Source organism: Rhinoderma darwinii, chromosome 2, assembly GCF_050947455.1.
Source record: "Rhinoderma darwinii isolate aRhiDar2 chromosome 2, aRhiDar2.hap1, whole genome shotgun sequence".
NCBI classification, from domain to species: domain Eukaryota; kingdom Metazoa; phylum Chordata; class Amphibia; order Anura; family Rhinodermatidae; genus Rhinoderma; species Rhinoderma darwinii.
In genome coordinates this window covers 359381602-359407840 of record NC_134688.1, presented here as the reverse complement: position 1 = coordinate 359407840, position 26239 = coordinate 359381602, and the positions used below count along the sequence as shown (strand labels likewise).

The 26239-nt window shown below is 39.7% G+C and overlaps 1 protein-coding gene across 8 annotated transcripts in view; it reads left to right on the top strand.

The window, feature by feature from the left end:
* Nucleotides 1–24529, top strand: part of HIPK1 (homeodomain interacting protein kinase 1) — a 76774-nt gene extending 52245 nt beyond the window's left edge. For 2 of the 8 annotated variants that reach the window (XM_075853829.1, XM_075853827.1), the window contains exons 10-16: nucleotides 2596–2730; nucleotides 7419–7555; nucleotides 11333–11518; nucleotides 15979–16191; nucleotides 16466–16710; nucleotides 18533–18663; nucleotides 20375–24529. In XM_075853829.1, the coding sequence (XP_075709944.1) occupies nucleotides 2596–2730; nucleotides 7419–7555; nucleotides 11333–11518; nucleotides 15979–16191; nucleotides 16466–16710; nucleotides 18533–18663; nucleotides 20375–20872 (1545 nt within the window). In that variant the 3' untranslated portion in view covers nucleotides 20873–24529. Of the gene's footprint in view, nucleotides 1–2595; nucleotides 2731–7415; nucleotides 7556–11332; nucleotides 11519–15978; nucleotides 16192–16465; nucleotides 16711–18532; nucleotides 18664–20374 lie in introns of all 8 variants that reach the window. The other 6 variants (XM_075853826.1, XM_075853828.1, XM_075853831.1 and 3 more) reach the window with 3 other exon arrangements.
* The last annotated feature ends 1710 nt before the right edge of the window (nucleotides 24530–26239 follow it).

Here is a 26239-nt window from a genome sequence, read left to right as displayed (position 1 = left end):
ACATTATAAGTGCCCTATCTCCTACATAAGGAGATCGGCGCTATAATGTAGGTGACAGTAATGCTTTTTATTTTAAAAAAAACTATCGGTTTTCACCACTTTATTAGCGATTTTAGATTTATGCTAATGAGTTGCTTAATGCCCAAGTGGGCGTGTTTTTACTTTATACCAAGTGGGCGTTGTACAGAGGAGTGTATGACGCTGACCAATCGGCATCATGCACTCCTCTCCATTCATTTAGTCAGTGCATAGGGATCCTTTTAGATCGCTATGTGCTGTCTTATACTAACACATTAATGATACTGAAGTGTTTAGACAGTGAATAGACATTCCACGGGATGTCTATTCACAATCTCTGCACTTCGTTACTGTTTCTGTGGTAGTTACAGCAGAGGAAGCGTAATCTCGCGAGATTACGCTGTAGATGACTGGTTACAACGAGATTACGCTTCCTCTGCTGCAACTACCACAGACAGAGTAACGAAGTGCAGAGATTGTGAATAGACATCCTGTGGAAGGTCTATTCACTGTCTAAACACTTCAGTATCATTAATGTGTTCGTATAAGACAGCACATAGCAATCTAAAAGGATCCCTATGCGCTGACTAAATGAATGGAGAGGAGTGCATGACGCTGATTGGTCAGCGTCATACACTCCTCTGAACAACGCCCACTTGGTCTAAAGTAAAAACACGCCCACTTGGGCATTAAGCAGCTCATTAGCATAAATCTAAAATCGCTAATAAAGTGGTGAAAACAGATCGTTTTTTAAAATAAAAAGCATTACTGTCACCTACATTATAGTGCTGATCTCCTTATATAGGAGATAGGGCACTTATAATGTGGTGACAGAGCCTCTTTAAATGTATAATAAATTACAAAGTATCAATATTAAAAATTCACAGCCCTCCCTTTAAAATGATGATGCGCTATGGTAGTTATCCTTTCCCACAGCTAATAAATTAAACACTACCACGATCACTATACATAGTTCCCATATAATATGCAGACGGGGTCCAAATATCCCTCCATAAAAGTATTTATATTATTGCAAAGGCCACAAACTGTCAATCATATACTGACTATCACCCATCTTAAAATGTGTTTGATTCGTATATACAGATCCCTAAATAAAGAGAGGCTGCAAATTATGTACCCAACATGTTGCATAGCAACGCTTTAATAAATACAGACGGTTTACAGATGCACAACCGTTGCCGTTTGTATTTATGGAAGCGCCCATAGGCTTCTATGGGAGAGGTTCTATAATTAGAATAGGACAGGTTTTATACATTTTTCAGCATGGACACCCATCCGTAAAATACAGAAAGGTGTCGGTGGCCAATAGAAATGAATGGGTCCGTAATTATAAATGAAAGATCCAGTCGTGTGCATGGCGCCGGGATTCACACATTCAGTTTTCGTGGAGTTTCTGAGAGGCCTAATGGAGAGGTGTCTTTCCTTTTTATACTTTTCCTTTTTTTTTTTGTTAAAAAAACCAAAACACAAAGTCCTAAACGAGACTTCATTTTTCTAAATACTATTCCATCATTCCCTCATTTGGTCAGAGACAAGTCCCATATCTTTATCACAATATGATTGTATGGTGACATATCTGGTTCAGGTCTATATAGCCCCTATTCTTCTCCACGAGTGATGCTGAAAATCATTTGACGGATGTCTCTTCCAGCTTAACTTTACATTTGTCTGAGACTGAACCATAAACCGCAAACCTATTGGGAGTCCTACATATTAACCGCTTCAACAAAGCATAATTATTGCAACCAATCAGATCACCAGTTTCATTTTAAAATGACTGTGCGAGTATTGTCTATAACAACCAATCCCATTCCAGCAGTTTCTTAAAACCGTTTTTATGCATGAGGCCCAATGGAGTGTTTTTGTTTTTTTTAACCTTTTTGAAGTAATGCAATAAAGTTGTTTTTGTGTTTTTGTTTTTTTTTTGCCGTTTTCCCCCTATTGCAGGTTATTAGAATGGAGTTAAAATCTTAAGTTTCCCTTAAAGCCCATATTAAACTGTTATTCCGGTTTCAGCAAATTAGTGTTATTTTTTTTGTATCATTAAAAGTTATTCAATTTTCCATTATAATTTCTGTATTACTTCCTCACCGGTTTCAAGATCTCTGCTTGTTGTTCCACACCGGTGCCGGGCTCGTTAGTAGACCGCTCTGATACACCTACTCTAACGAGCCGTGCACCTGTTATCCACTGGGAGTAAACAATGCGTTTTCCTACTGAACAACAACAAGCCGAGATCTTGTAAAACACGAGAACGTATATTGGACAACCCCTTTTTAAGTTATTAATATAAAACCTAATATATGGATATTATGCTGAACTATGGAATAGCTGGGCACAGTTGTGTTCTCGTGTATCCTTTTGAATGGGTTATGCACAGGCATAAAATCCACGTGAGCGATCCTGCAATGGCTCTGATTATTTCTAGAAGAAGGCGTTCGTTTGCAGGGAAGATACTTTGCCACACATAGAGCATTCCACATGGCAGTTCTCATGTTAAAGCCTATATCCTGCTATAAGTACACTGTTTCACTCACCTCCTAATCTACGTTTCAGGGAAGCTGTACCCCACTAATGGTAACAACTCTTCATCCACACGTAGCCACCATCACGCCGCAGTATGCGGTACCCTTTACCTTGAACTGCGCAGCCGGGCGTCCGGCGTTAGTTGAACAGACTGCTGCTGTACTGGTAATTTTGTTTCACTTGAATGTGTACACTAACAGTCTCCTTTTCATATATGTATTTCTCTGTTTTCCTTTCCTCTTACCGTAGAACGTTTCAGAAGAGCATGGAAGCATGAGCTCCATCTTGTGGCTGTGTTCTTGCAACATTCTTAGCGGCTCGTTCTTAATGTCTACTTTTTTTTAATTTTTTTTTAATTTTATTTCCTTTTCATAATGATTGCCGCAGCGATGTCTGCCTCTTATGTTTCAGCCTGGCTTTCTTATAAGCAGCAGTTCCAATGAGGGGCTAAATTGCCGATTTGCTTACTTCAAAGTAACTTTTTCCCTTTTCAATCTTTCCTACTACAAACCATTTTGTATGAAGGTTTCTATTCTAGTTGACATTCGGGAAAACTTTGCTGAATTGACATCCAGACTGATACACCATGTAAACTCCAGCCATATAGTCAGTGCAGTATAAAAGGTGTATGTCCGAATGGAGCAAAATCCTCAAGGGCTGGAATGAATAATGCTGGATTCACACGAGCATGTTCGGTCCGTAAAGGACGGAACGTGTTTCGGCCGCAAGTTCCGGACAGAACACAGTGCAGGGAGCCGGGCTCCTAGCATCATAGTTATGTACGACGCTAGGAGTCCCTGCCTCGCTGCCGGACAACTGTCCCGTAATGTAATCATGTTTTCAGTACGGGACAGTAGTTCCATGGAGTGGCAGGGACTCCTAGCGTCGTACATAACTATGATGCTAGGAGCCCGGCTCCCTGCACTGTGTTCGGTCCGGGACTTGCGGCCGAAATACGTTCCGTCCTTTACGGACCGAACATGCTCGTGTGAACCCAGCCTAAAAGCTATAGTAGTTTTATATTTTTTTATTTTCCTTTTCCTAAACTATTGCTTTAACATGCATTAGTCAAAAATACAGATAATCTAGACCCTAGAATGTTGGGCTTCCGATCTTACTATAATCTACCTATGCATTGTAAATGGGGGTTTCTCCTTTATGTGAAGGTATGATGTGACCATTCATTATTCCTAGGCTAGTTTGGAATGAAGCATGGGAAATGTTTTTTTAGTTTTTTTTGACCAGTATAATACTTTGTTGTACAATTCCACAAAGTCTGGTACACCACGTTACGGTTGCATCTGACTAAACCAAGGTTTGCGTTGCGTAAAATTCCAAGCACAATCGATTTGAGGAGAGTAGAATTGTGAACCTGGAAGACCAATCTTGAAGGCCACAACCTTTTTGATATTACCAGAATAGCAGATGCTGGGTCAGGTCCTTCATACTGTTACGGAGTGCGGCAAATATCTCAGTAGCTCCATACTGGGCCGTGATGGAAGCCGCTTCTCTGCATGCAGAAGTGAAATTCTAGTTGCTTTTTATTTACTTGCTTAATTTCAAATTAACCTTGCAAATGCCTGAAGAACAGCGTGCTGCTGAGATCTAGAGTATTGAGTTCTAATCCATGGCTTCAGCAGTACTTTAACCAACATACCCCAAAAACTTTGTGCAGCCATTAACCCAATCAATGAAAGCGCTTGTTCTGTACCCTCAATGATATTGCTTTTCCACAGATGCTGAAATTCTTGTTTGAACTTTAAAGGTGAGCTCAACTTAGGTTCTAAGAGAGCAAATGTTTGGGATTTTATTTTAAACTCCCGCCACCAACAAAATTGGCCTCTATAAAACCATACCGATGGCACGGTATTACTCCACACTGCTTATACCGGTATGACGTTCATGATGATACTTTCAGACTGACTAAACATTAAGTCAATATGGATCTGATTCCTAGGCATGAGTCATGATTTCTTAAGGAACTATTAACGCTTCGTAAATAACTGGTCAAGTATTGCTTGACGTAAGGACTAAGCAGCTGCCTCCTTCAAACTCGACTGGAAAATGTTCTCTGCAGAGTTTGCTTCAAAACGGTCAAGCTTGCAGGCAGAAGAGTTCATATTCCGTGCGCTGTGGCAGAATAGAAGAGATGATGATGCATTCCTGGTCTTCATGTTCTTCAGAAGATCATATTTGTCTTCCGATCTTAAACATGCCCACTTTAAATAGATTAAAGAATTTGGGTTTTGTTATGGTCATCGGGCTGTTACTCCATGAAGAATGTGTCATTTCTTCTGTACCAAAGTCTTTTGAGTGGTTAGATGTCCGGTGTAACACTTTTCCTAATGCAGCGTGCACCAAATTTTGTTTTTAGAGAACAGATCCCTTCATACACAATAAGAGGACTAGCCTTTAGTCATTATCGGTAGTCTGTGGGAATCACTAAGCAATAGGTTAACGTTTAGAAACCACAATTCTTGGTCCCCATGTGATGTGCACACGTGGGGTTAAACATGAAGTCTGTTGCCTCGCAGAGTGGAGTAGATACGATCTTCAGGATCACAATTGTGGCCATGAATTCCTTGAATCCTGTATTCATTCTAAAGATTTTCTTTCTAACTAGTAATCTAACTGCAGCTCACCTTTAGTTTACCAGCCAGCTTGCCAATGGGTTAGGTTGCCTCTTTTTACCGCTTTGCCTAAGTTTGCATTACTCCATTGCAGAGCTTTGCATATTTTGTCCTTCCTTTGTCAAAGCAGTTCGTCGCTTGGAACGCCAGATCTCGGCATCACATTTGGGATGTTAGTTCTTGCTCTGTATTAAACTTTATGCTTTGTCTTGTGCAGGTGTTGGCTTATTGGAAAGAAGCATGGTGTGATTTTAACTTTTTTATTAAACATGATTTTCTCCCCTCTTGTTTTTTTTTTTTTTTTTTCTGCTTTATGTATCTTGCCAGGACCAGTGTATTGTAAGACAGGGGTACGCCACTTGCAGAAGTACTTTATAAATCCTGCAGATGTTCAGTGGGATGTGCTGCACTACATGGGTTTTGTGCCAACCAATATAGACTAATTTATAGAAATAAAAACTGATTTGAGCAATATCAATGTAAAGTGTTGTGCGTAACTGGACTGTTAATATTATTAAAATCTGTCAAAAAATGCGTCTCACCGGTTTAAAATATTTTGTCTAGCAATCACTATTATGGTTGCGGCAAACGCGGCAAATGATGTAGAAATTTCTGTGGCTGAAAATCCGATCCATTCATCTGAATGAATGGGGTTGTTTCTATAGCAAGATCATGGATTTGTGTGAGTTCCATTCAGATGAATAGAACAGATTTTCAGTCGTAGAAATTTCTGCAACAAAATCTGCTACCACATGTATCAATCTTCATGGCTATAGGCCTAAAAATGATCATTACATTTTCAATTATTTACAATGCTTAAAGGGTTTGTTCCATCAGGACAACTCCTGTCGCTGTTCCCTATTCGACTAATGGACATTATAGTATGGGTCCCTTTAATGCACCTCTGACCAGTGGAATTCTTCCCCACTGGGCATAACAGCTATTTCTCATACGTTAACAACTTTTTGGATGGTGGTAAACTCCTAAAATGATCAAAGCATTTACTTTACGATCGACTGCCAAAGATTAAATATTGGGGCAGTGAAAAAACTCTATGTACAATACAATACTAGTCTAACTAGCGTAAAGGATTTGTCCCAAATAAAAAATAAAAAAAAGGGGTCTGCCCCACCTTTCCGTTACAGAACTGCCAATCTGGTCCATTGGTTGTTTCTGGTATTGCATCTCACTCCCATTCACCATGTAAATCATAGGGAAGAGGAACTTTTTACAACAGATGTGAATAATATGATGTATAATGGTTTTCATTAACAACTTCTAAATTTTAAGGTGAAAAATGCTTCTATAAAAAGACGTGCACCTAAACCCAGCGGCCCCTAATTTTTGTCTCGCTAGCTGTTGCAAAACTACATTTCCCAGCATGCCCCCCATTGTAGTTTAGCAAGAACTGGAAAGCCACAAGTTAAGGGCCACCTTTTATCTGATGAGATTTTCCACGTAAATGTAGTACAAAATCTAAAAAGTAAAGCATTTTGGAATTAAAAAAATAAAACCTACTCTTGAATATATTTCACGTGTATCAGCGATAATTGAAGACCCAGATAGAGAACCAAAAATTATATATATGATACTTTTTTTTTTTGTTTTAGAAGATTGCTATCTTTGTATCCTTTACAGAGTTCATAGCAACACTAAATGCATAATTGTAGCGCTCCATAAATAGTTTTTCAAGAGTTGTTTTTCAGGCTCTTCTAAGTAATCAGTTATGTTGCATTAGCAATTTTGATTATTCTCCTTCTTCCTTGGCAACGTTGTTGTAAGACACGAGTGTCCTATGGCTAGTGCTTTGATGCATAATGCTTTTACACTCTAAGCTCATGGTCCGTGTTTTCGAGCCTGTCCCTTTTCATTACACGGTTAAAGACCAATGTTCTTCAGGGCACTCCAGACTTCTTTCTGATACATTTGAGGTTCATTAGGAACGCAGATGTCTTTACCAGAATAGGACAATGAAAATGTATAGTTATAGTTGTATAAATAGACGTTCTATGCGTTGCGTTTTACCGTAAATGGGTTGGTCGCACCCCTTGCTCTGCAGCACAGCCCACTTCATCAACTGATATTTTCTCAGTTGTTTTTCTCCAAACTTTCCTCTGCAAGATGATGATCCTGTGTCTTTAAGTCCATAAAGTCGCTTACTTTGTTTTGAAGTGAACTAAGACATTTTTGTCTTTCTCCCCCCTCATTTGTGTTTTCCAGCAGGCATGGCCTGGTGGAACACAGCAGATCTTGCTGCCATCCGCATGGCCGCAGCTTCCTGGAGTCGCCCTTCATAACTCTGTTCAGCCAACAGTGATTCCTGAAACGATCGGAAGTAACCAGCAGCTCACAGACTGGAGGTAAGTTTCCTCATAACTTTTTAGGGTGTATATAAAGCTAAAAAAAATAAATAATGTTTTAAAATTGTGTAAAGAAGGAAGGATGGTCAAAGTTCTCCAATGTTTGGTTAGCTTGGCTATTCATATATATGGTTTTAATAGCTTTCCAAGCCTGTAGATTCATAGTAGACCAAAATCAATTCTAGCGCTTCAAGTCATAATCTTCTACGCTCCAGTCGTGTTTTCATTACTTCTGATCTATCGCGTATTATGACTGTGGTACAGCTAGACTTTGATTGCCAGAAAGACCGGATGAATCGGTGTGGATAACTTTGGTCTCGAATTAACAGGGTACTTTACAAGTACCTATCGTAGGTCCAATGTGCTGATTGGTGTATTGTTCTAGACTTTATAGGTATTGGAGCTTTTCTGATATATAGCTCCAGATCCCCTCCATCCCTATGCTTAACCATAGAGTTAAATGATAAAGTTCTGTCCTCCTGCAGCCTCCACTAGAAAAAATCTTACTGTAGACTGAATTATTCAGCCAGAATGTTTTCATTTATCTCGAAGTCTGTAAGGCCACATCTAGAATATAGAATTCAGATTTGGGCTCCACATTGTAAAAAGGACATAGGAGAACTGGAGAGAGCTCAGAGGCGGGTAACTAGATTATTAAATGGGATGGGAGGTGTTGCTTACAATGAAAGGCTAGAAATATTGGGCTTGTTCAGCTTGGAAAAAAATAAGTCTTAGGCCTCATGCACACGACCGTAAAAACTCCCGTTATTACGGGTCGTAATTACGACCCCTAATAACGGGCTCATAGACTTCTATTGGCGACGGGTGCCTTCCCGTTTTCTCACGGGAAGGTGCCCGTGCCGTTGAAAAAGATAGAACATGTCCTATTTCAGGCCGTAATAATGGCACGGACAGTCCATAGAAGTCTATGGAGCTCTCGTAATGACGGGTGGCTACATGTGTGCACCCGTCATTACGGCAGCGTTGCTAAGCGACGTCAGTAAATAGTCACTGTCCAGGGAGCTGAAAGAGTTAACTGATCGGCAGTAACTCTTTCAGCACCCTGGACAGTGACTACCGATCAGTATAAACCTGTAAAAAATAAAAATAAAAGACGTTCATACTTACCGAGAACTTCCTGCTTCCTCCAGTCTGGTCTCCAGCCCGTTGCCTTGGTGACGCGTCCCTCTCGACATCCGGCCCGACATCCGGCCCGACGTCCTGGATGACGTTTCAGGCCATGTGACCGCTGCAGCCAATCACAGGTCAATCACAGGCTGCAGCGGTCACATGGACTGCCGCGTCATCCAGGGATGTCGGGCTGGATGTGAAGAGAGGGACGCGTCACCAAGACAACGGCCGGGTAAGTATGAATTTCTTTAACTTTTATTACAGAAAAGGCTGTCCCTTCTCTCTATCCTGCACTGATAGAGAGAAGGGGCTGCCGATTAGTGCAGTGCTATTTTGCCGCCAAAAACGTGCTCGTAAATACGGGTGGAATACGTGTGACACCGGACCCATATTTACGGGCACGGGTTCGTAAATACTGGTGCAAAACGGGTGGAATATGTGTGACACCGGACCCGTATTTACGCCAGTATTTACGGGTGGGAAAAAATACGGTCGTGTGCATGAGGCCTTAGAGGTGATCTTATTAATATCTAGAAGTATGTGTGTGGTCAATACAGGGAACTAGCACATGATCTGTTCCTTCCAAGGACTCTACAAAGGACAAGGGGAAACCCAGTGCGTGTGGAAGATAGATGTTTCAGAGATCAATATAGGAAAGGGTTCTTTACAGTTAAAGTAGTCAAACTATGGAATGCCCTACCCAAAGAGGTAGTGATGGCAGATATTATGTCAGCATTTAAAAAAAAAAAAAAAAAGGCTAGAAGCTTATTTACTGACGAATGGCATTGAGGGTTATAATGAATGAAGCAATGAATGATGGGTAATTTATTGAGAAAGGTTGAACTTGATGGACCTGTGTCTTTTTTTTTTTTTTTTTTCAACCTATGTAACTATATATGAAGGGAAGCAGGGTATTTGGAGCTCTGGATTAGAAAAATAGCTTCATTTATTGACCATATCCAGTGGTCAGGCAAGATATGGAACTTGCAGGGTTGAGAAGATACAGAGTTTCTGTGTTAAATCTTGTTTCCTGTATTGGTAATATATGTGCTATCTCACCCTTTTCCCCTAAAAATGTTACCTTCCTTTTATTCTTGATAAAAAAAAAAAAGAAAGTACCCTAAAATGCCTTCTATACTTATATCTTGATACCATGTGTGTTTCCTGGAAAAAGTTTCATACAAGCTTCTGACATTTACTGAATTCTTTCACCCAGATGTTAGTTGTCTGTTTTTTCTCTGACAAAGTTTGACATGTCACAGAATTTCCATTATGCTAGCTTTGCATTTAGTGAACTGATGGCTTAAGACTACATTATTTAACACTTGGTTCCATATATTGTCTTTGTGTGTTTTTAATGGCCTGTGTACATCCCGTTTTGAGCCTTCCGTCTGAGGTATGTGTCAGGGGGACTCCAGACTTTTACAGCCGACGGAAGTCTGCAATGTATCCCGCTGTATAGGCAAAGTGGGATATGTTGCCCACACTTAACCCTTACTAAGTTGCTGGATCCTCGCACCACACTGATGCATGTGGTTGCATATGTATTAAGGGTTAATAGAACAGAGGGGTGGGGATGAGGATTGCACACAGGACCACACGGCCTGGGAGAGAGCAGAGCGCGCGCACACAGTGAATGAAGACAGTGATCCTTCCCTGGCCACACCTGTATCCACCAAGGGGTTAAAATTTGGGTACTCGCAAGGACACAAGGGATCTCCCATTGAGCAGCAAGAATGGAGGGAAGCGAGGGTGGTACGTGTGATCCACCTAATGACACAGCGCCCAAGTGCCCACTCCCGCCATTGAGTCGTCGTCGTCCCCCACTGTGAAGTTCTGGCCAGCAGCTCCAGGTGCCAGAAGAAGATGATCTCTGGAAGTACGCTCTGCAGGGAGCTCCTGCAGAGCTCGGCACAACACTCCTCTGGCTGCCTTCTCTGCCTGGGGAAGTGAAAGTGATCATGTCCATATATGGACAAGGACGTCACTGGGGCTTCCCGAGGTATTCGTTTTATGGAGGCCTGTGACTGATGCCATACAGCAACACAAAATCAAATATACCAAAGCACCGGATTTATAGAAATAGATGGGTGCAGGCCTCAACAGGACCCAAAGTCCCTTTCTGTAAGATCCAAAAGAGAGACAAGGCAGCACATCCAAAAGAAAGGGAACTTTTATTCAGCCATGCGATGATAGTGCTATGCTTACGAAAGGCTCTGTTGAGCTGAAAGGTTACATGGGTAAATAAAAATTCCCTTTCTTTTGGATGTGCTGCCTTGTCTCTCTCTCTTTTTTATGCCATTCAATGGCATCCGTCACCCATAGGCTCTAATGTTAAAAAAAAAAAAAAAAATGTTTAATGTATACGTTTTTTATTTTATTTTTGTTTTCAATTTTTTTAATTTTATACTGCAGACACTGCAGGATGGAATAGCAGTCTACTATGCTATTGGATACCTTTTTTTTTTTTTTTAAATGTACTGACGTATGCAGACCACACAGTGGAGCCCTTGGACTCGTTTAGCTTGTATATCGAGAGTTTTCCTGTACACGCTAAACTTAGGGTCAAAATGTGATGTGCACAGGCTCGTGCATTAGAGAGATGAGGTTGTTGTACTATAAGTATGCTTATCTTTCCTATAATAGGAATGTACATTCCCATGGAAACCAGTATAGCGCACTGATGCAGCAGCCGTCTTTACTTGCCAACCATGTGACCTTAGCTACAGCTCCGCCTCTAAACGTTGGGGTTGCTCACGTTGTTCGACAGCACCAAAATGGACATGTATCGGCAAAGAAAAACAAGACGCAGCAAGCACAGAATAATGCCAAGTAAGCTGCTTAAGTGCATTGTCATCATGTTTTCTTTCATACTTTATCTACCAGGTCATCAGACATATTACAACATGTGTGGTGGCAAGCAGAAAAGCTTTCAGGTGGTTCGCAAACAGCAGCATTTTAAATGGCACAAAAAACAAACATTCTAAAACACCGCTTATATCTAGATTGGCACTGCAGCCTAACTGGTATCTACTTGTTCTTCTGCACTTTGTCTGTGGGACTTGTTCAGCAGTTTTCAGTTTAGCATTATATGCTTAGCTGCAATCTAATAAGACCTTACATACAACATGCAGGTGCAATTTATCCCAGGGCTTTACTCCCTGTCTAGAGAAGATATTTGTTTTTTTTGTTTTAAACCTTTCAATTTGGTACTGGCATTTAGACGGCAAACTTTCTGGTGTAGTCAGTCATCATTGTGCTATATATATTTAGCTTTTTGGTACTTTGACTTGCTCCCTTTTGGAGCTTGGATATTTGGATTAGGGATGTCACGATACCAGAATTTGGACTTCAATATCGATACTTCGTTTAGTATTGCGATTTCGATACCAAAACGATACTTTGCCAACAGTAATATAAAAAAAAAGTTCTTTCGTTTTCTGATGTGAGACACGTGGTGTGATGAATTTTGAATGTGCCTCACATTAATAGTAATTAACCCCATCATGTTTCTCAGTCATAATGGGTTAATATATAAGGTACATGATTGGGTTAATGTGAGGCACATGGAGGTTAAATTCATTACACAAGTGAAAGAAAGCAGTTTTAATTTTATTTTTTTACAGCGTACACATCATAAATGATGCTAAAAATTTGTTGTGATGGTTATTACGGCCGCGCCAGTACCGAATGTGTATATTTTATGTATTGAGACTTATTTTAATATTTATTGCAAAAAAAGGTATGTGTGTTTTTTTTTAAATGTAACATTAAAGTTTAATAAAAACAAAAGTAATGTACTGGCATATATCTATATCCCAGTACATTAGCCTGTGTACGGATAGTACACAGGCAGTTGTTAGGACATACCTAGGTATGCCCTAACAACAGGAAATATGGTAGGACAGCCCTGGTGTCCTTCAATGGACCCTGGGCTGTCTGCCCATATATGGTATGTCCCTAAATCGCATCACAGGGATTCCTGTGATGCGATCCAGGGGCATCCCCCCCTTCTCACTTCCTTTTGAATGCTGCATTCAGCTTTGATCGTAGCATTCAGGAGAATAGCGGTGGAGATGAGGTTTCTCTGATCTCCGCCTTTATAGAGCGGGGCACCGGCTGTGTAATACAGCCAATGCCCCGCTCCTGACAGTAAGTGCGCGCGCGGCCAGCCTGAGGTGATGCGGCCGGCGCTGCACTAATGAGCGGCGGTTCAGGCACTGAAGACAGAACATGGGGGTGTTTTGTCTTTAGTGCCTGAACCGCTGCTCATTAGTGCAGCTCCGGCCGCATCACCTCAGGCTGGCCGCGCGCGCACTTACTGTCAGGAGCGGGGCTATGGCTGTATTACACAGCCGCAGCCCCGCTCTCATACATTCATGTGTTACAATACTGAGCTGTGCGGTCGCACAGCTCTGTATCGATATACATGAAATAACGGTATCGAACCGTTTGGGGATGCAAAGTATCGAAACGGTATCGAAGTTTCGATGCATCATGCATCCCTAATTTGGATCATATGTTTGTTTTCCTTTAGGGGAAGGATTTTTATTGGCACATTGTGGCTAGTTTACGGTAGTAATAAACTACCTTTTCCAAGGGCCTAGCTATCAGTATTAGGGTTGCACGATGCATTGAAATATCAATACTATCACATGTTTCAATACCGTTAATTTGTGTATTTCGATACTAAGCTGTGCGGCCGCACAGCTTAGTATTGTAACACATGAATTTAGTCAGAGCGGGGACGCGGCTAAATAATACAGCCGTTGCCCCGCTCCTGACAAGTGTGCGCGTGCATTCAGCATGAGGTGATGCGGCTGGCGCTGCACCGTCACTGAACACAGAGAACGTGGTGAGCACACTGCCAAACACCCCCATGTTCTGTCTTCAGTGCCGCCACCGCATCACCTCATTCTGACCGCGCGCTCACACTTGTCAGGAGCGGGGCAATGGCTGTATTACACAGGTGCAGCCACGCTCTTAACTGCGGAGATCAGAGAAACCTTTGATCTCCGCCGCTGTTGCCTTGAAAGCCGCGATCAAAGCTGACCGCAGCATTCAAGGGTAAAATGAGAAGGGGGATGGCCCCTTGGATTGTGTCACAGGGAATCCCTGTGACCAGATCGAGGGATGTGCCATGTGTGGGCAGACTAGCAAAAATATCAGAGATCCTAGGTAGTTGGTGGGCACAAATGTATGGGCAGACAGCCCAGGGTCAATTTGAAGGACCCCAGGGCTGTCTGACCATATTTCCTGTTAGGGCATACTTGGGTATGTCCTAACAACTGCCTGTGTACAATTAGTACACAGGCTAATTTACTGGCATATAGACACGTCAGCACATTACAGTTTAAAAATAAGAGTAAAAAATAAATAAAGTAACCTTAAAGAGGCTCTGTCACTACATTATAAGTGGCCTATATTGTACATAATATGATCGGCGCTGTAATGTAGATTACAGCAGTGTTTTTTATTTAGAAAAACGATCATTTTTGACAGAGTTATGACCTATATTAGCTTTATGCTAATGCTCTGATAAAGGCCCCCAGGTCTGCCTGTAGTGGATGCCGGCTAGGTCATGTCCCTGGCATGACCTAGCAGATTCCCTGTCTGGTGTAAACGAACAGGCAGTAATACACTGCAATACAGAAGTATTGCAGTGTATTATAAAAGCGATCGGACAATCGCATAGTAAAGACTCCTAGTGGGACTAGTAAAAAAAAAAACAAGTTTAACCAAGTTATTAATAAATAAGTAAAAAAAAAAAATGAAAACCCCACTTTTTCACCTTACAAAATGCTTTATTATGAAAAAAAAAGTTGCACGTATTTGGTATCGCCGCGTCCGTAACAACCCCAACTATAAAGCTATTATGTTATTTAACCCGCTAGTTGAACGCTATAAAAAAAATGCCAGAATTGCTGTTTTTGGTTCATCCCGCCTTCAAAAAAATGTGATGAAAAGAGATCAAAAAGTTGCATGTACTCTAAGATGCATCGGTGGAAAAATGAAAGTTATGGCTCTTCAAATATGGAGACACAAAAACACATAATTCTGGGGGGAAAAAAAGTTTTTTTACTGTGTAAAACTAGTAATACATAAGAAAACCATAAAACCATATATGGTATAGTCTCAATCGTAACGACCCGCTGAATAAAGTTATTGTTATTTATACCACACGGTAAACGGCAGCAATTAAAGATGCAAACAAAGTGCCAAAATTGCTGTGTTTTTTTTCTTTTACGCCCCAAAAAAGTTAATAAAAGTTAATCAATAAATTATATGTACTCCGAAATTGTGCTATTAGAAAATACATCTTGTGTCGCAATAAACAAGTCCTTATACAGCTAGGTTGACGCAAAAATAAAAAAAAGTTTCAGCTCTTGGAATGCGACGATGGAGAAACGTAAAAAATTGCTTGGTCATCAAGGTTTAAAATAGGCTCGTCAGTAAGGGGTTAAAATAAAAGTTTAAATACAAAAAACATGCACATATTCGGTATTGTCGTATTAAGCGTCATTTATGATTGCAAGAAAATAAAATACAAGCTGCTTTCTTTCACTTATTGTGAGGCGCAAGGTGTGATGAATTTGAAACCTCCATGTGCCTCACATTGATAGTAATTAACCTATCATGTACCTTACACAATAACCCAATGTTGTTAATTATGACTGAGAAACATCATAGGGTTAATTATTATTAATGTGAGGCACGTGGAGGTTCAGAATTCATCACCCCACGCGCCTCACATTAGAAAATGGAAGAACTTTTTTTTATTACGGTTGGCAAAGTATCGTTTGGTATAGAGTATCGCAATACTACACAAAGTATCGGAGTCCAAATTCTGGTATTGTGACGACCCTAATCAGTATACCGCCACCATTTAATAGATGGGCGTCTTGAGTCTAATGTATGAACTGAGCGGCAGGTCACGCATGAGCACTGTCGCTCCGTTTATTCTGTATGGATGCCAAGCGCTGTACTCCGCTATCTTCGGCAGCCCCATAGAGAATGAAGGGAGCAGCAGCGCAAATGGATAGGTTATACGTTGTTCTGGTAGTCGATCCCTTGGTTAAACGATATACTTTCATATGAACTCAGGAGTGGAACGTGATAATCTGGTTAGTTAAGAAAATACAAAACGATGGGCAAGTTCAGTTAGGGATTTTACCTTCAAGTATGATGTAATATATGCAATACGTAATGGTATCTACGGTGGAAACCTAGGTATAAGAATGGGTTCTGTGTCACTGAGGTTTTATCTAATCGTGACTGTCTGCATGTTACAGGACCCTGTCTGCTTTGGACATCATCCCATCCCAAGTGTACTCGCTTGTTGGAAGCAGTCCTCTTCATGCCTCCACTTCATACAACCCTCTTCTCCCAATCCAAGAGCAGCGACAGCCCATAGTAATCCCCGATACTCCCAGCCCTCCTGTGAGTGTTATAACTATCCGCAGTGATACGGATGAGGAAGAGGACAACAAGTACAAGCCAGTAAGGTAAGACTGACTGCATTTTTTCAGGAGAGCGAAGAATTAGAGTATTAGCTCATTCTGCCTAATGCTGAAGTTCTCATTCATCTACGTCATGCCTGTCCATGATTTGGTTCCAGGGGCACCTTGTTATTTATCGTTTACTTGGAGCCAAAACTCTTTGTGTTGGACTAACCTCAATCTACATCATTATGAATTTTCATAGAATTTACATAGTGTTTGTGCAAAAGATGAACTTCTTGACCTAATAATATATTTTTAAATTTTTTTTTTTTTTTAGCTCTGGCATGAAGATGCGGTCTAACGTGATCAGCTATGTGACAGTCAACGACTCTCCGGATTCAGACTCCTCTGTCAGTAGCCCATATTTGGCAGACCAACTTTCTACTCTAAATGGAGTAAATGGTGTTTTCGAAGTTCCAGGTGGAAGAGGACACCACTCACAGAGTTCTAGTTCCCGTACAATTATTGTCCCTCCATTAAAGATGCAGCATCTCAATTGTAGTCTGGACAACCAGTTGTCAGGTGTGTTAACTTTTCATTCCTTTTAAGTTTAATTTCAGATCTCATTGTATGCATATTATTTAATTAATAATTATTTATTTTTTTTTAAAGTAAATTATAAAATCCGTATTCCATCATCCAGTTTTTTTTGTTTTTGGAGCAGCAAGTGCAGGGTTTGCTTTTAAAGGAGTTTTCCTATGATAGACATTTATGAGATATCCACAGGATACGTCATAAATGTCACATAGATGCGGGTCCCACCTCTGGGACCCGCACCTATCTCAAGAATGGGACCCCTCAAACCCTGTGTTGCGGCTGAATGAGGTGAATTCCGACCATGAAAAGTTATATGGTCGTGAGTTACGTAAACAGCGTAGCTCAGCGACCATATAACTTTTTTCATGGTCGGAATTCACCTTTATTCAGCCTCCTTACAGAGCGGCTGAATGGGGGGCCCCATTCTTGAAATAGGTGCAGGTCCTAGAGGTGGGACCCGCATCTATCTGACATTTATGACATATCCTGTGGATATTAAGCCAAAGTAGAAAATTTGAGCAGCACAAGTCCCGAGTCTGGTGCGGTGCACGCTGTCAAGCCAGGCAAACCCACTCTGGCATAATGCGAATTCCAAGAAAAGCAGTAGGACGACAGCACACGTCTCCAAGTCGTCTCCAAGTCTTCAAAAAGGTTTTATTGTCAAAACATCTTATGGCAAACAGGCAACGTTTTGACCCATAGTGAGTGAAGGGTCTTTCTCAAGAAAGACCCTTCACTAACTATGGGTCGAAACGTTGCCTATTTGCGTGTTTTCCTGCTGCAACTCCACAGCGTAAATGTGATTTCAAGTAATCTCCTCTACACGGTGCAGAAGTTTCCGCGCGTAAATTGACCTGCAGTGCGTATTTTTAAATCTGCAGCATGTCAACTTATATTGCGTTTCCGCTTGCGAATTGCATATGCCTAGTGCTGTGGAAAATTGCACCAAAACCTGCAGCATAAAAACGTGCCGAAAAATGCATCAAAACCTAAAAACCCTACCCAAAAATGCACGATTAGGTTTCGGTTTTTAACCTGCGAATTTTCTGTGTATTGCTGCGGTTTTGGTGCTTATTTTCTGCAGCAAGAAACAAACGTGTGCATATAGCCTAAGAATGAAAATCACTTTATCAGGGCTTGTTTTTGTTTTTTTTGTAGAACAAGCTGTCCTTTTTCTTTTTGTTTTTTTTCTTTTGTGGGGAATGCAAAGAATAACCCTCTAGTTATCAGTAATGCACAATCTATAAATCATGGATATTCAACAATTGGACACATTTCCTTATTCAAAACGGACTTGGGATTCCTTATCCAACAAGCTGCGCCTGAAAATTCAAAAATCATATTTTGCAGCAAAGTTTCTCAATTGTGTAGGGTGTAAAAAAAAAAACAAACACTAAATCCACCGCACATAATAACAGAGCATGATAAACGCATAGATAATCCCCATGTCTAGGTTTGCTTGCTTATATCTTTAGGGAGTAACAAAAAATAATAATGTATAACTAGATTTACATTGTGTGCTTTTCCCTCCCTTCAATTTTCCTTAACCTGATCACACTGACCTGATCTCCCTTTCTCTGTTCTGTGTAGGCAGTTGTGCTGTCAAATTTTCTAAGGCAACTGCTAATCCGCTACTAAACTGCACACGTCCAGACACAATACACCAACGACAAAAATGCTCTGTCCGGCGCGCTGGTCCTGCAAAAATACTGTGATCTCTGATAAGGGGTTAATGACGTTTCCAAACAATAGACCGGTGCTTCTTAGCGCTTCGATTCTGAAAGTACTCTTTATATTCATGTCTCAGGTATTCTAGGAAACTCTGGCAAGTTGAAAAATTCGACATCTTCAAGTGGACAATCAAGTAGTTGCCTCTCCCAAACAGGCTATCGGTCCCACCGTATGGTAAATGGAGTACAGCCCCTCAACCTAAGTCAGGTGAGTGGGTACTTTACAAATAGCTCATACCCTTATCCAGTGGGGTTTATATTCTTTTCTATGTTTATTTTACTTTGGAAATAGGGAGAGAGGAAAAGAATTGTGGTTCCTATTATAAATTGAAAATAATAAATTTTATTAATTGTATTTATATTAAAATATTTTAATATTTCTATAATTCTCAATGTAGGTCAATTATTCAGTAGTGCAGAAGACCCCTTGTCCTGCATTTAAAGAAAAGAATTTGTCTTTTATATGCTACTATCATATAACATTAAAGTTGGACTTGCTAAGGTGAGTATAGATCTAATGACATAGATATATTACATGTACTGTGTGAATCAGTGTTAGCTGTCAATCATTAAACATTGTATCAGTTTTGTATATACTGATATTTCCAATGTTTTCTGTTTGTAAATAGACAAGTATTAGTTATACATTGTGTCTATTCAATTTGTACTGAAATCAGACAGACACTTTATCTATTTGTTTGTGCTTTGTACTGATGTTGTTAGATCATATTCTCAGGATAAATTGCAACAGTCATTGCTGAGATTTTGAAAAGCTCGCTGCTTTTGACAGAAGGCAGACAGCAAGTAACTTACATATAAAGTTAATACAAGCAAATCATCTTGCTACTGATCCCAATTGAGGATCGGAGATACAAGCAGCATATAACACACAAACTACCCAGCCTAAAAACCGCATATCACCAATGTGAACAGCCTCCTATATAATTAAGGAGGGAACCAGTTCAGAGCACACTACAACGATATTATACCCTATAGTGCTCACCTTTACAAGTTACCGCACTGGCACTACTTGAGGTAGCCAGTGTAACATAACATAATTTGGACTGCAAATAATTATATAAGAGACAATAAATAAATAATATATAAAAAATAAAAACCAAATCTCAGCAATGACTGTTGCAATTTATCCTGAGAATATGATCTAACAACATCAGTACAAAGCACAAACAAATAGATAAAGTGTCTGTCTGATTTCAGTACAAATTGAATAGACACAATGTATAACTAATACTTGTCTATTTACAAACAGAAAACATTGGAAATATCAGTATATACAAAACTGATACAATGTTTAATGATTGACAGCTAACACTGATTCACACAGTACATGTAATATATCTATGTCATTAGATCTATACTCACCTTAGCAAGTCCAACTTTAATGTTATATGATAGTAGCATATAAAAGACAAATTCTTTTCTTTAAATGCAGGACAAGGGGTCTTCTGCACTACTGAATAATTGACCTACATTGAGAATTATAGAAATATTAAAATATTTTAATATAAATACAATTAATAAAATTTATTATTTTCAATTTATAATAGGAACCACAATTCTTTTCCTCTCTCCCTATTTCCAAAGTAAAATAAATAACAAAAATTGGTGGTGTACACCTTGTGGTTCCCCATAACTCACTTTGTATATATAAATAAGTGAGGGTATCAGCAAAATCTTTATTTTGACTATTCTTTTCTATGACCTGCCGATAATCTTGCAGCTGTCTTGGCTCATTGATGTAAGTTGTGAGAAAACCGAGGCGGCTTGATTCTTTTTCACCACACCGTGTTCATTGTGAACTCCTACCCACTAAAATGGTAGCTCTTGTGTTCCTTTATGCGCTGAATTAGACCTAAACCAAAACATGACCACTCATTTTATCTATTTTAACATTTCAGAACCAGCAGTCAGTCTCCATGGGATCCCAAGAACGAAGCATAAATCCTGGTCCTCGCAGACAACAAGCCTATGTTGCTCCACTCCCATCAATCTCTCAGGCACCCTTCACTTTCCAGCACAGTAGTCCATTGCATTCTTCTCGGCACCCTCACCTTGCTGCAGCTGCATCAGCCGCCAGCCACCTAACAAGCCAGCCTCATATGTACACGTATGCTCCCACCACTGCCGCATCCCTGGGGTCCACTACATCCATAGCTCATCTGTTCTCCCCTCAGGGCTCCTCAAGGCACACAACGTACGCAACCCATCCCAGTACTCTGGTCCATCAGGTCCCAGTCAGCGTGGGGCCTAGCTTGCTGACCTCTGCCAATGTGGCTCCCGCACAGTATCCACACCAATTTGCAACCCAGTCCTATATCAATGCCTCTCGGGGTTCTGCAATCTACACTGGATATCCTTTAAGTCCGACAAACATCAACCAGTACTCCTACTTATAATCCAGAATCTGGAAGCTTTTTTTTGTTTTTTTTTAAAGACTTGACTGTTATACAGCAAGATTTGCTAGAAGCACGCTTGGAGGAAAAGGGGCTCTCTTCCTTAATGACTGCATTGTTGTAGTCACACGAAGCTTGTTCAGTGTTAACTTCATTCTGTGGTTTTGTGTATCACATTTTGTAGCATCGTTCCGGAGTGTAGAAACTGCATTGCGAGTGAGTCGGGTCTCCTACTGAAGATGGATAGCTGTGTACTGCAATAACATTATCCACTGTGTGATGCATTTTAGCCTTAGTATATTAGATCAAATGTTTTAGCTCTTATGTTGGTTTTGTGTTCCTTTTTTTTTTTTTTTTTTTTTTTTTTCTTCTATTTTTTAAATTTTGGCGACATATAAACTTTTAATCTTTTACGTGTGATAAATGAAGTATTCATAATGCTTTGAATTATACACTCTCAATCCGTAGTTACTAGGATGAAATGCTAATGTTTTATTATTATTATTATTGTTATTATTATTATTTTAGACTGTGCTTTCAACTGATTTCTTTGCTTCCCACAAAGTATTTTTATGGTAATAGCTGCTTCTTGGACTCGATGCACTGCAGAATCCATCGTTTTTTCTTTCAGTGGATATACATAAGACACTGGTGCATATTATGCAATTGTTTCCTAGATTTTCTCTTCATAACAAATTGATGTGACCTGTAGCTGTTTTACTGGACGTGGCAATATCTTATTGGCCCTTAGGGATGTTCATTTATTCATTTGATTTTTATCTCCATAGTGTACAAAGGAATCTAGCGTTGCACAGTTTTACTTCTAGACTATATATATATATATATATATGTATGTGTATATATATATGTATGTGCGCGTGTATGTATACGCCTACACACTGTCTAGCATTCTAGATCAGACTAAATGTTTCGTTTTTCTGTGCTCAAAGTACCTCTCCTATATCGCTCTGTAAATGACCATTACGTTTCCAGACCCCCATAAAGATTTGTTTTGCTGCCAGGAGCGCAGACCCTAGTAATTTTCTGCTATGTGTCACACTGGTACATAGGTGCAATCTTTCACCTCTGTCAAAAACCGGGTGTGCGTTACCAGCCAATCGCAACTTTTAGTTAGCCTTATTTGGGAAATTAGGACCAAACATAGTTTTTTTTCTGAAATAGTTCCAGCCTTTTGATGATCCTCCTGAATAATATGTTGGATGGTAAAGTTGAGACGTTTCAAAGAGTTGCGGAGAAAAATCTTCTTTATAATGATACATTTTGCCTCCCGCTATACTAAAGTTTAAAGAAATTGTATTGCTTAAGGATATGTATACTTTTGCAGTCTTTATTTTATTTTTATTTTTTTATGTTTTTATAAAGCAACATTGCAAATTGTCTTGATAAAATATAACCCTTTTGTGTATACCTATAGACCTATTTGTCTCTGGTTGCAGGCTACAAACCCTGAGTAGTCCGAGTCTGCAGCCGCATGTTCGGTCCTAGTCACATCACGCTTTTGGCCTACTTTTGGAGGGCTTCATATGCAGCTTTTTTAGGAAAGCGCCACACGCTGCGGCCAGATGCTAGCTAAAAGTCAACGGGGACATATAAAGCGCCCTGCAAACATGGCTGTATTTAGGTGGCGGTTTTTTAGGCGTTTATTAGAAATTTTATCCCATAGATCTCCATAGGTTTTTTTTTTTCCCTCTTACAAAAATCTGTTACGTTTTTTTTATCGCGGTTGGTGGTGTTTTATCAGAATAAATCATATGTTGCCAAGAGGAATCTGCATCGCAGGATCTTTGAATCACATAATTTGCAAAAACGTTAGATTTATTTTTTTTGCTCGAACCAGGCAACTTTTCGATGTATACATTAAACATAGGCTCTGACTGTTTCCCAACAGTGGAATCGGTTACCCATAGACTATTATGTGATATGTCCTGAAAAGGTCATGACGTATCTGTTAAACGGATGCCATTATAATGTATAGGTGATGGATGCCACAGTTAGTCACCCGTCACCCATAGACCAATATGGCATCTGTGTAACGTATACATCATGAAGTTATTGTAGAGCTCCTGATATATACGTTTAACGGATGCCTGTGACTTATGCCATACAGTAAAATACATCACCCATATGCTCTAATATTTAAAAAATGTAAGTAGACAGCGCATAATTTTTTCGTTAGTTGGATAGAATAGTATATACACAGCGCTATTCTGTAGGTACAGGGAGGGAGTAACACATCGCTGCTACACAATATTTGATTTTACTACATAACCATTCTAGCACATCAACTGCAGAGGAGCTGTAGACACAAAACCGCAATACATTTTTCTTCCAGACGATTTGCTAAGTTGGTTCATTCTTTAGTTTAGATGCATCAGAGCAATAAAAATTGGTTGCAAAAGTGTACATATCCTTTAACTTTTTAATATATTACTTCTGGTTTGTCCTGTACTCGGAGCACCTATTTAAAATAGAGCACTTAAAGGGCGATGAACGCGGCCGCCCCATCAATCAGCAGATCGGAGGGGGATCTGCGATTCGTACCCCCACCGATATGATATTGATGGCCGATAGGCCATCAATAAAATAATTTCCCGGAGAACACCTTTTAATGCTGATTGAGTGGTTTCTCACACACAGCGTATTTTTTTTCCCTGCGTTTTTTTTTTTTTTTTTTTTTACAAATAATACGGAGGCCAGATGCTAGCTGAAAGTCTATAGTGAAATACAAAATGCGCTACAAACAATGCTTTTTTGTTTGTGTCGTTTATTCGGCCTTTTGGTGCATTTTTTTGGGGGGGTCGGAGGTGTTTTTTTGTTTTAAAACACACACACATATATTTATTTTTTATTTTTTTTAAAACCATTTTTCCTGTAGGCTTCTCTTTGGGACTTGAAAAATGCCAGAAAAAAACTAATGTTCTAAATGTAATAAATAAAAACACCACCAAAACGCTTGTAAAAGAAACTTGAGAAAAAAAGTGTGTGTGTTAAGGAGGCCTAAAATGTATATATAAAAAAAAAAAAAGATTCAGCTACTTTCTTTGAAGTTTAGTATAACATGAGGTTTTAACCTACTAGATTCTGAATAGTCTTTAACTTTGATATCTCTAGATCACTACTCCCCAATGTTGTATAATACATTACAGTATATAATATGGAGTTCTATCGTGTAGTTTAGGAATTTAAAGTGCGGTCTGATTCATTGGAATACCGTCATTCCAGGTGGGGTATAGTTGTAGAAGACTACATGCATGCTTATGGTCTCCTCCTCTGGTATGTGGCCATGGAAATTGGTCGTTCTAGTAACTCCTGCTCGTTCTAGCATGTTTTTTGTCCCGTTTTTTTGTTTTTCTTGCTTCCGCTTATTAAAGCCGGAAGAGCAAAAGGAAAACCTTTTTATTTTCAAGTTTCTTACGAAATTACTGACTATTTTAGAAGCTTTGTATTTGTGGTGGTTTCATATTTTACATAACAAAAGATGTATCTTCTAATTCAATGTAAGCAGAAAATACAAAGCTGTTCCAGCATTGGTGTCGTACTCGCCAGTGCATCTGAAGTTCTCAATTGGTGTCTTTGTATTCCAAACTGTTAGTGATGATACTTGAATCTATCTGTACTTTGTGTCTGTCAGTTTTTTGGGGTGGGTAGTGGGTGGGGTTCTTTTTATATCTACGCACACACGGACATATACATTCATACACACACACACACACACACACACACACACACACACACACACACACACACACACACACATATATATATATATATATATATATATATATATATATATATATATATATATATATATATATTCGTTTTGAAGTTTTATTTTCCTCCTAATTCTTTTGTTTGTAAACCAAAATAAATTGTGGGAATGTATGTGAAACAGTTAGAAATGATCACTGTAGCACTGAAAAAAATAAATATATGTATATATACATATACATATATATATATTTATACAGAATCTGAGTTTTTTGCACAGGTATGTATGGTGAATTCTTGTTTCATGTATGTCCACTTAATGTAGTGCCTTAAATGCCAACGTAGTGATTAGTTTACAGTATGCTTGCCTTATTATAGGGCTGGCAAGCCCCATTTTAATAGAAGCAATTCTTTAAATCTAGACGCACTGGTCAAATTCGGCTAGGGAACCGTAGTGCTGGGTTAATGTTCTGGAGCTGCCAGATAGATTTTTTTGCCCCTCTAGTAGGAAACCTACTGATCCTTTAGAGTGCGTCCAGCAGTTGTTGCTTCTAACTGGCACACAAGCTGTTAAGTGTTGTAGATGGGTATTTCACACCTCTGCTCAGTTGATGTAGATTTTCATAGTGAATCATTTCATTCACATGTGCAATGATCTCCCGTTTTTATATCCCCCCTCCCATCCCCCTATAGCCAGACCTTGTGTTTGTCGGTCCATCAGTAAGATTCCTTGTGAGACTATATATACAGGCTAGTTATAGGATGTTATACCAAAGAAAGCTTAGTGTAGTAAATGTATTGTGCTGACTGGTACAATGGGCCTGTGCTAGGATAGCGGTAATTCATGTCCTCACCTGTGAATGCAAACCGGAGGTCGGTCGTTTTAGTACGTCATCACCCAGTATGTCCGATAGTCACTTGGCTTTGATACAAGCTTTACCGATACCCCTCGATGCAATATAGAAGGTTTGCCAGGACATTAAATGTTTTGCTCACGGCTGAAAGTATTAAAGGTCAAACCAGGAGATAGAGCTCTTGGGTAACTGCGTAGATCTGGCTTGTTACACTGTGGATTCCCCCATGCACAATAAGAACCTGAAGATGTTGGTGTCCCACCAGATCATCTTCTCCCTATTTGTTTCATCCCCATAGCGTACCAGCACCTGCAGTGTACCATTCAGGGATAAGGTAAGGACAAGTTAGCAAGTTAATAATACACTGCCAAAAAGGCTCCTTCACTTCCCCAATAGAGGATTTTTTGCGACCGTTGTATTTGTGTGAGCGCAGGTGGTTCATTCTATAGGTGTACATATAATAATAATAATAATGTGTGAGGAAGAGCAGGAGTTCTGTGAAATTCTTCCAAGTGTAATTTAAGGCGGAATGGACTCTTCGATCTTGGCGATCATGCTGTACATATTTCCGGATCGGTGTTAGGAACGCCATAATGACCTTATAGCGGCAGAGGATAGGTTCAGGTTTTCTCAACTATATGAATTTTTTAACTTGTTTCTTTTCAGTGTGCATATAAGGTTTCCAATAACTGTTAGAATCCGATAAATCTATTTCTCTTACCCTTAGCATGCACGCTTACTTTGCCAGTCGTACGGCCGGTAACGATGGGTCCGTGAAACAAGGCCC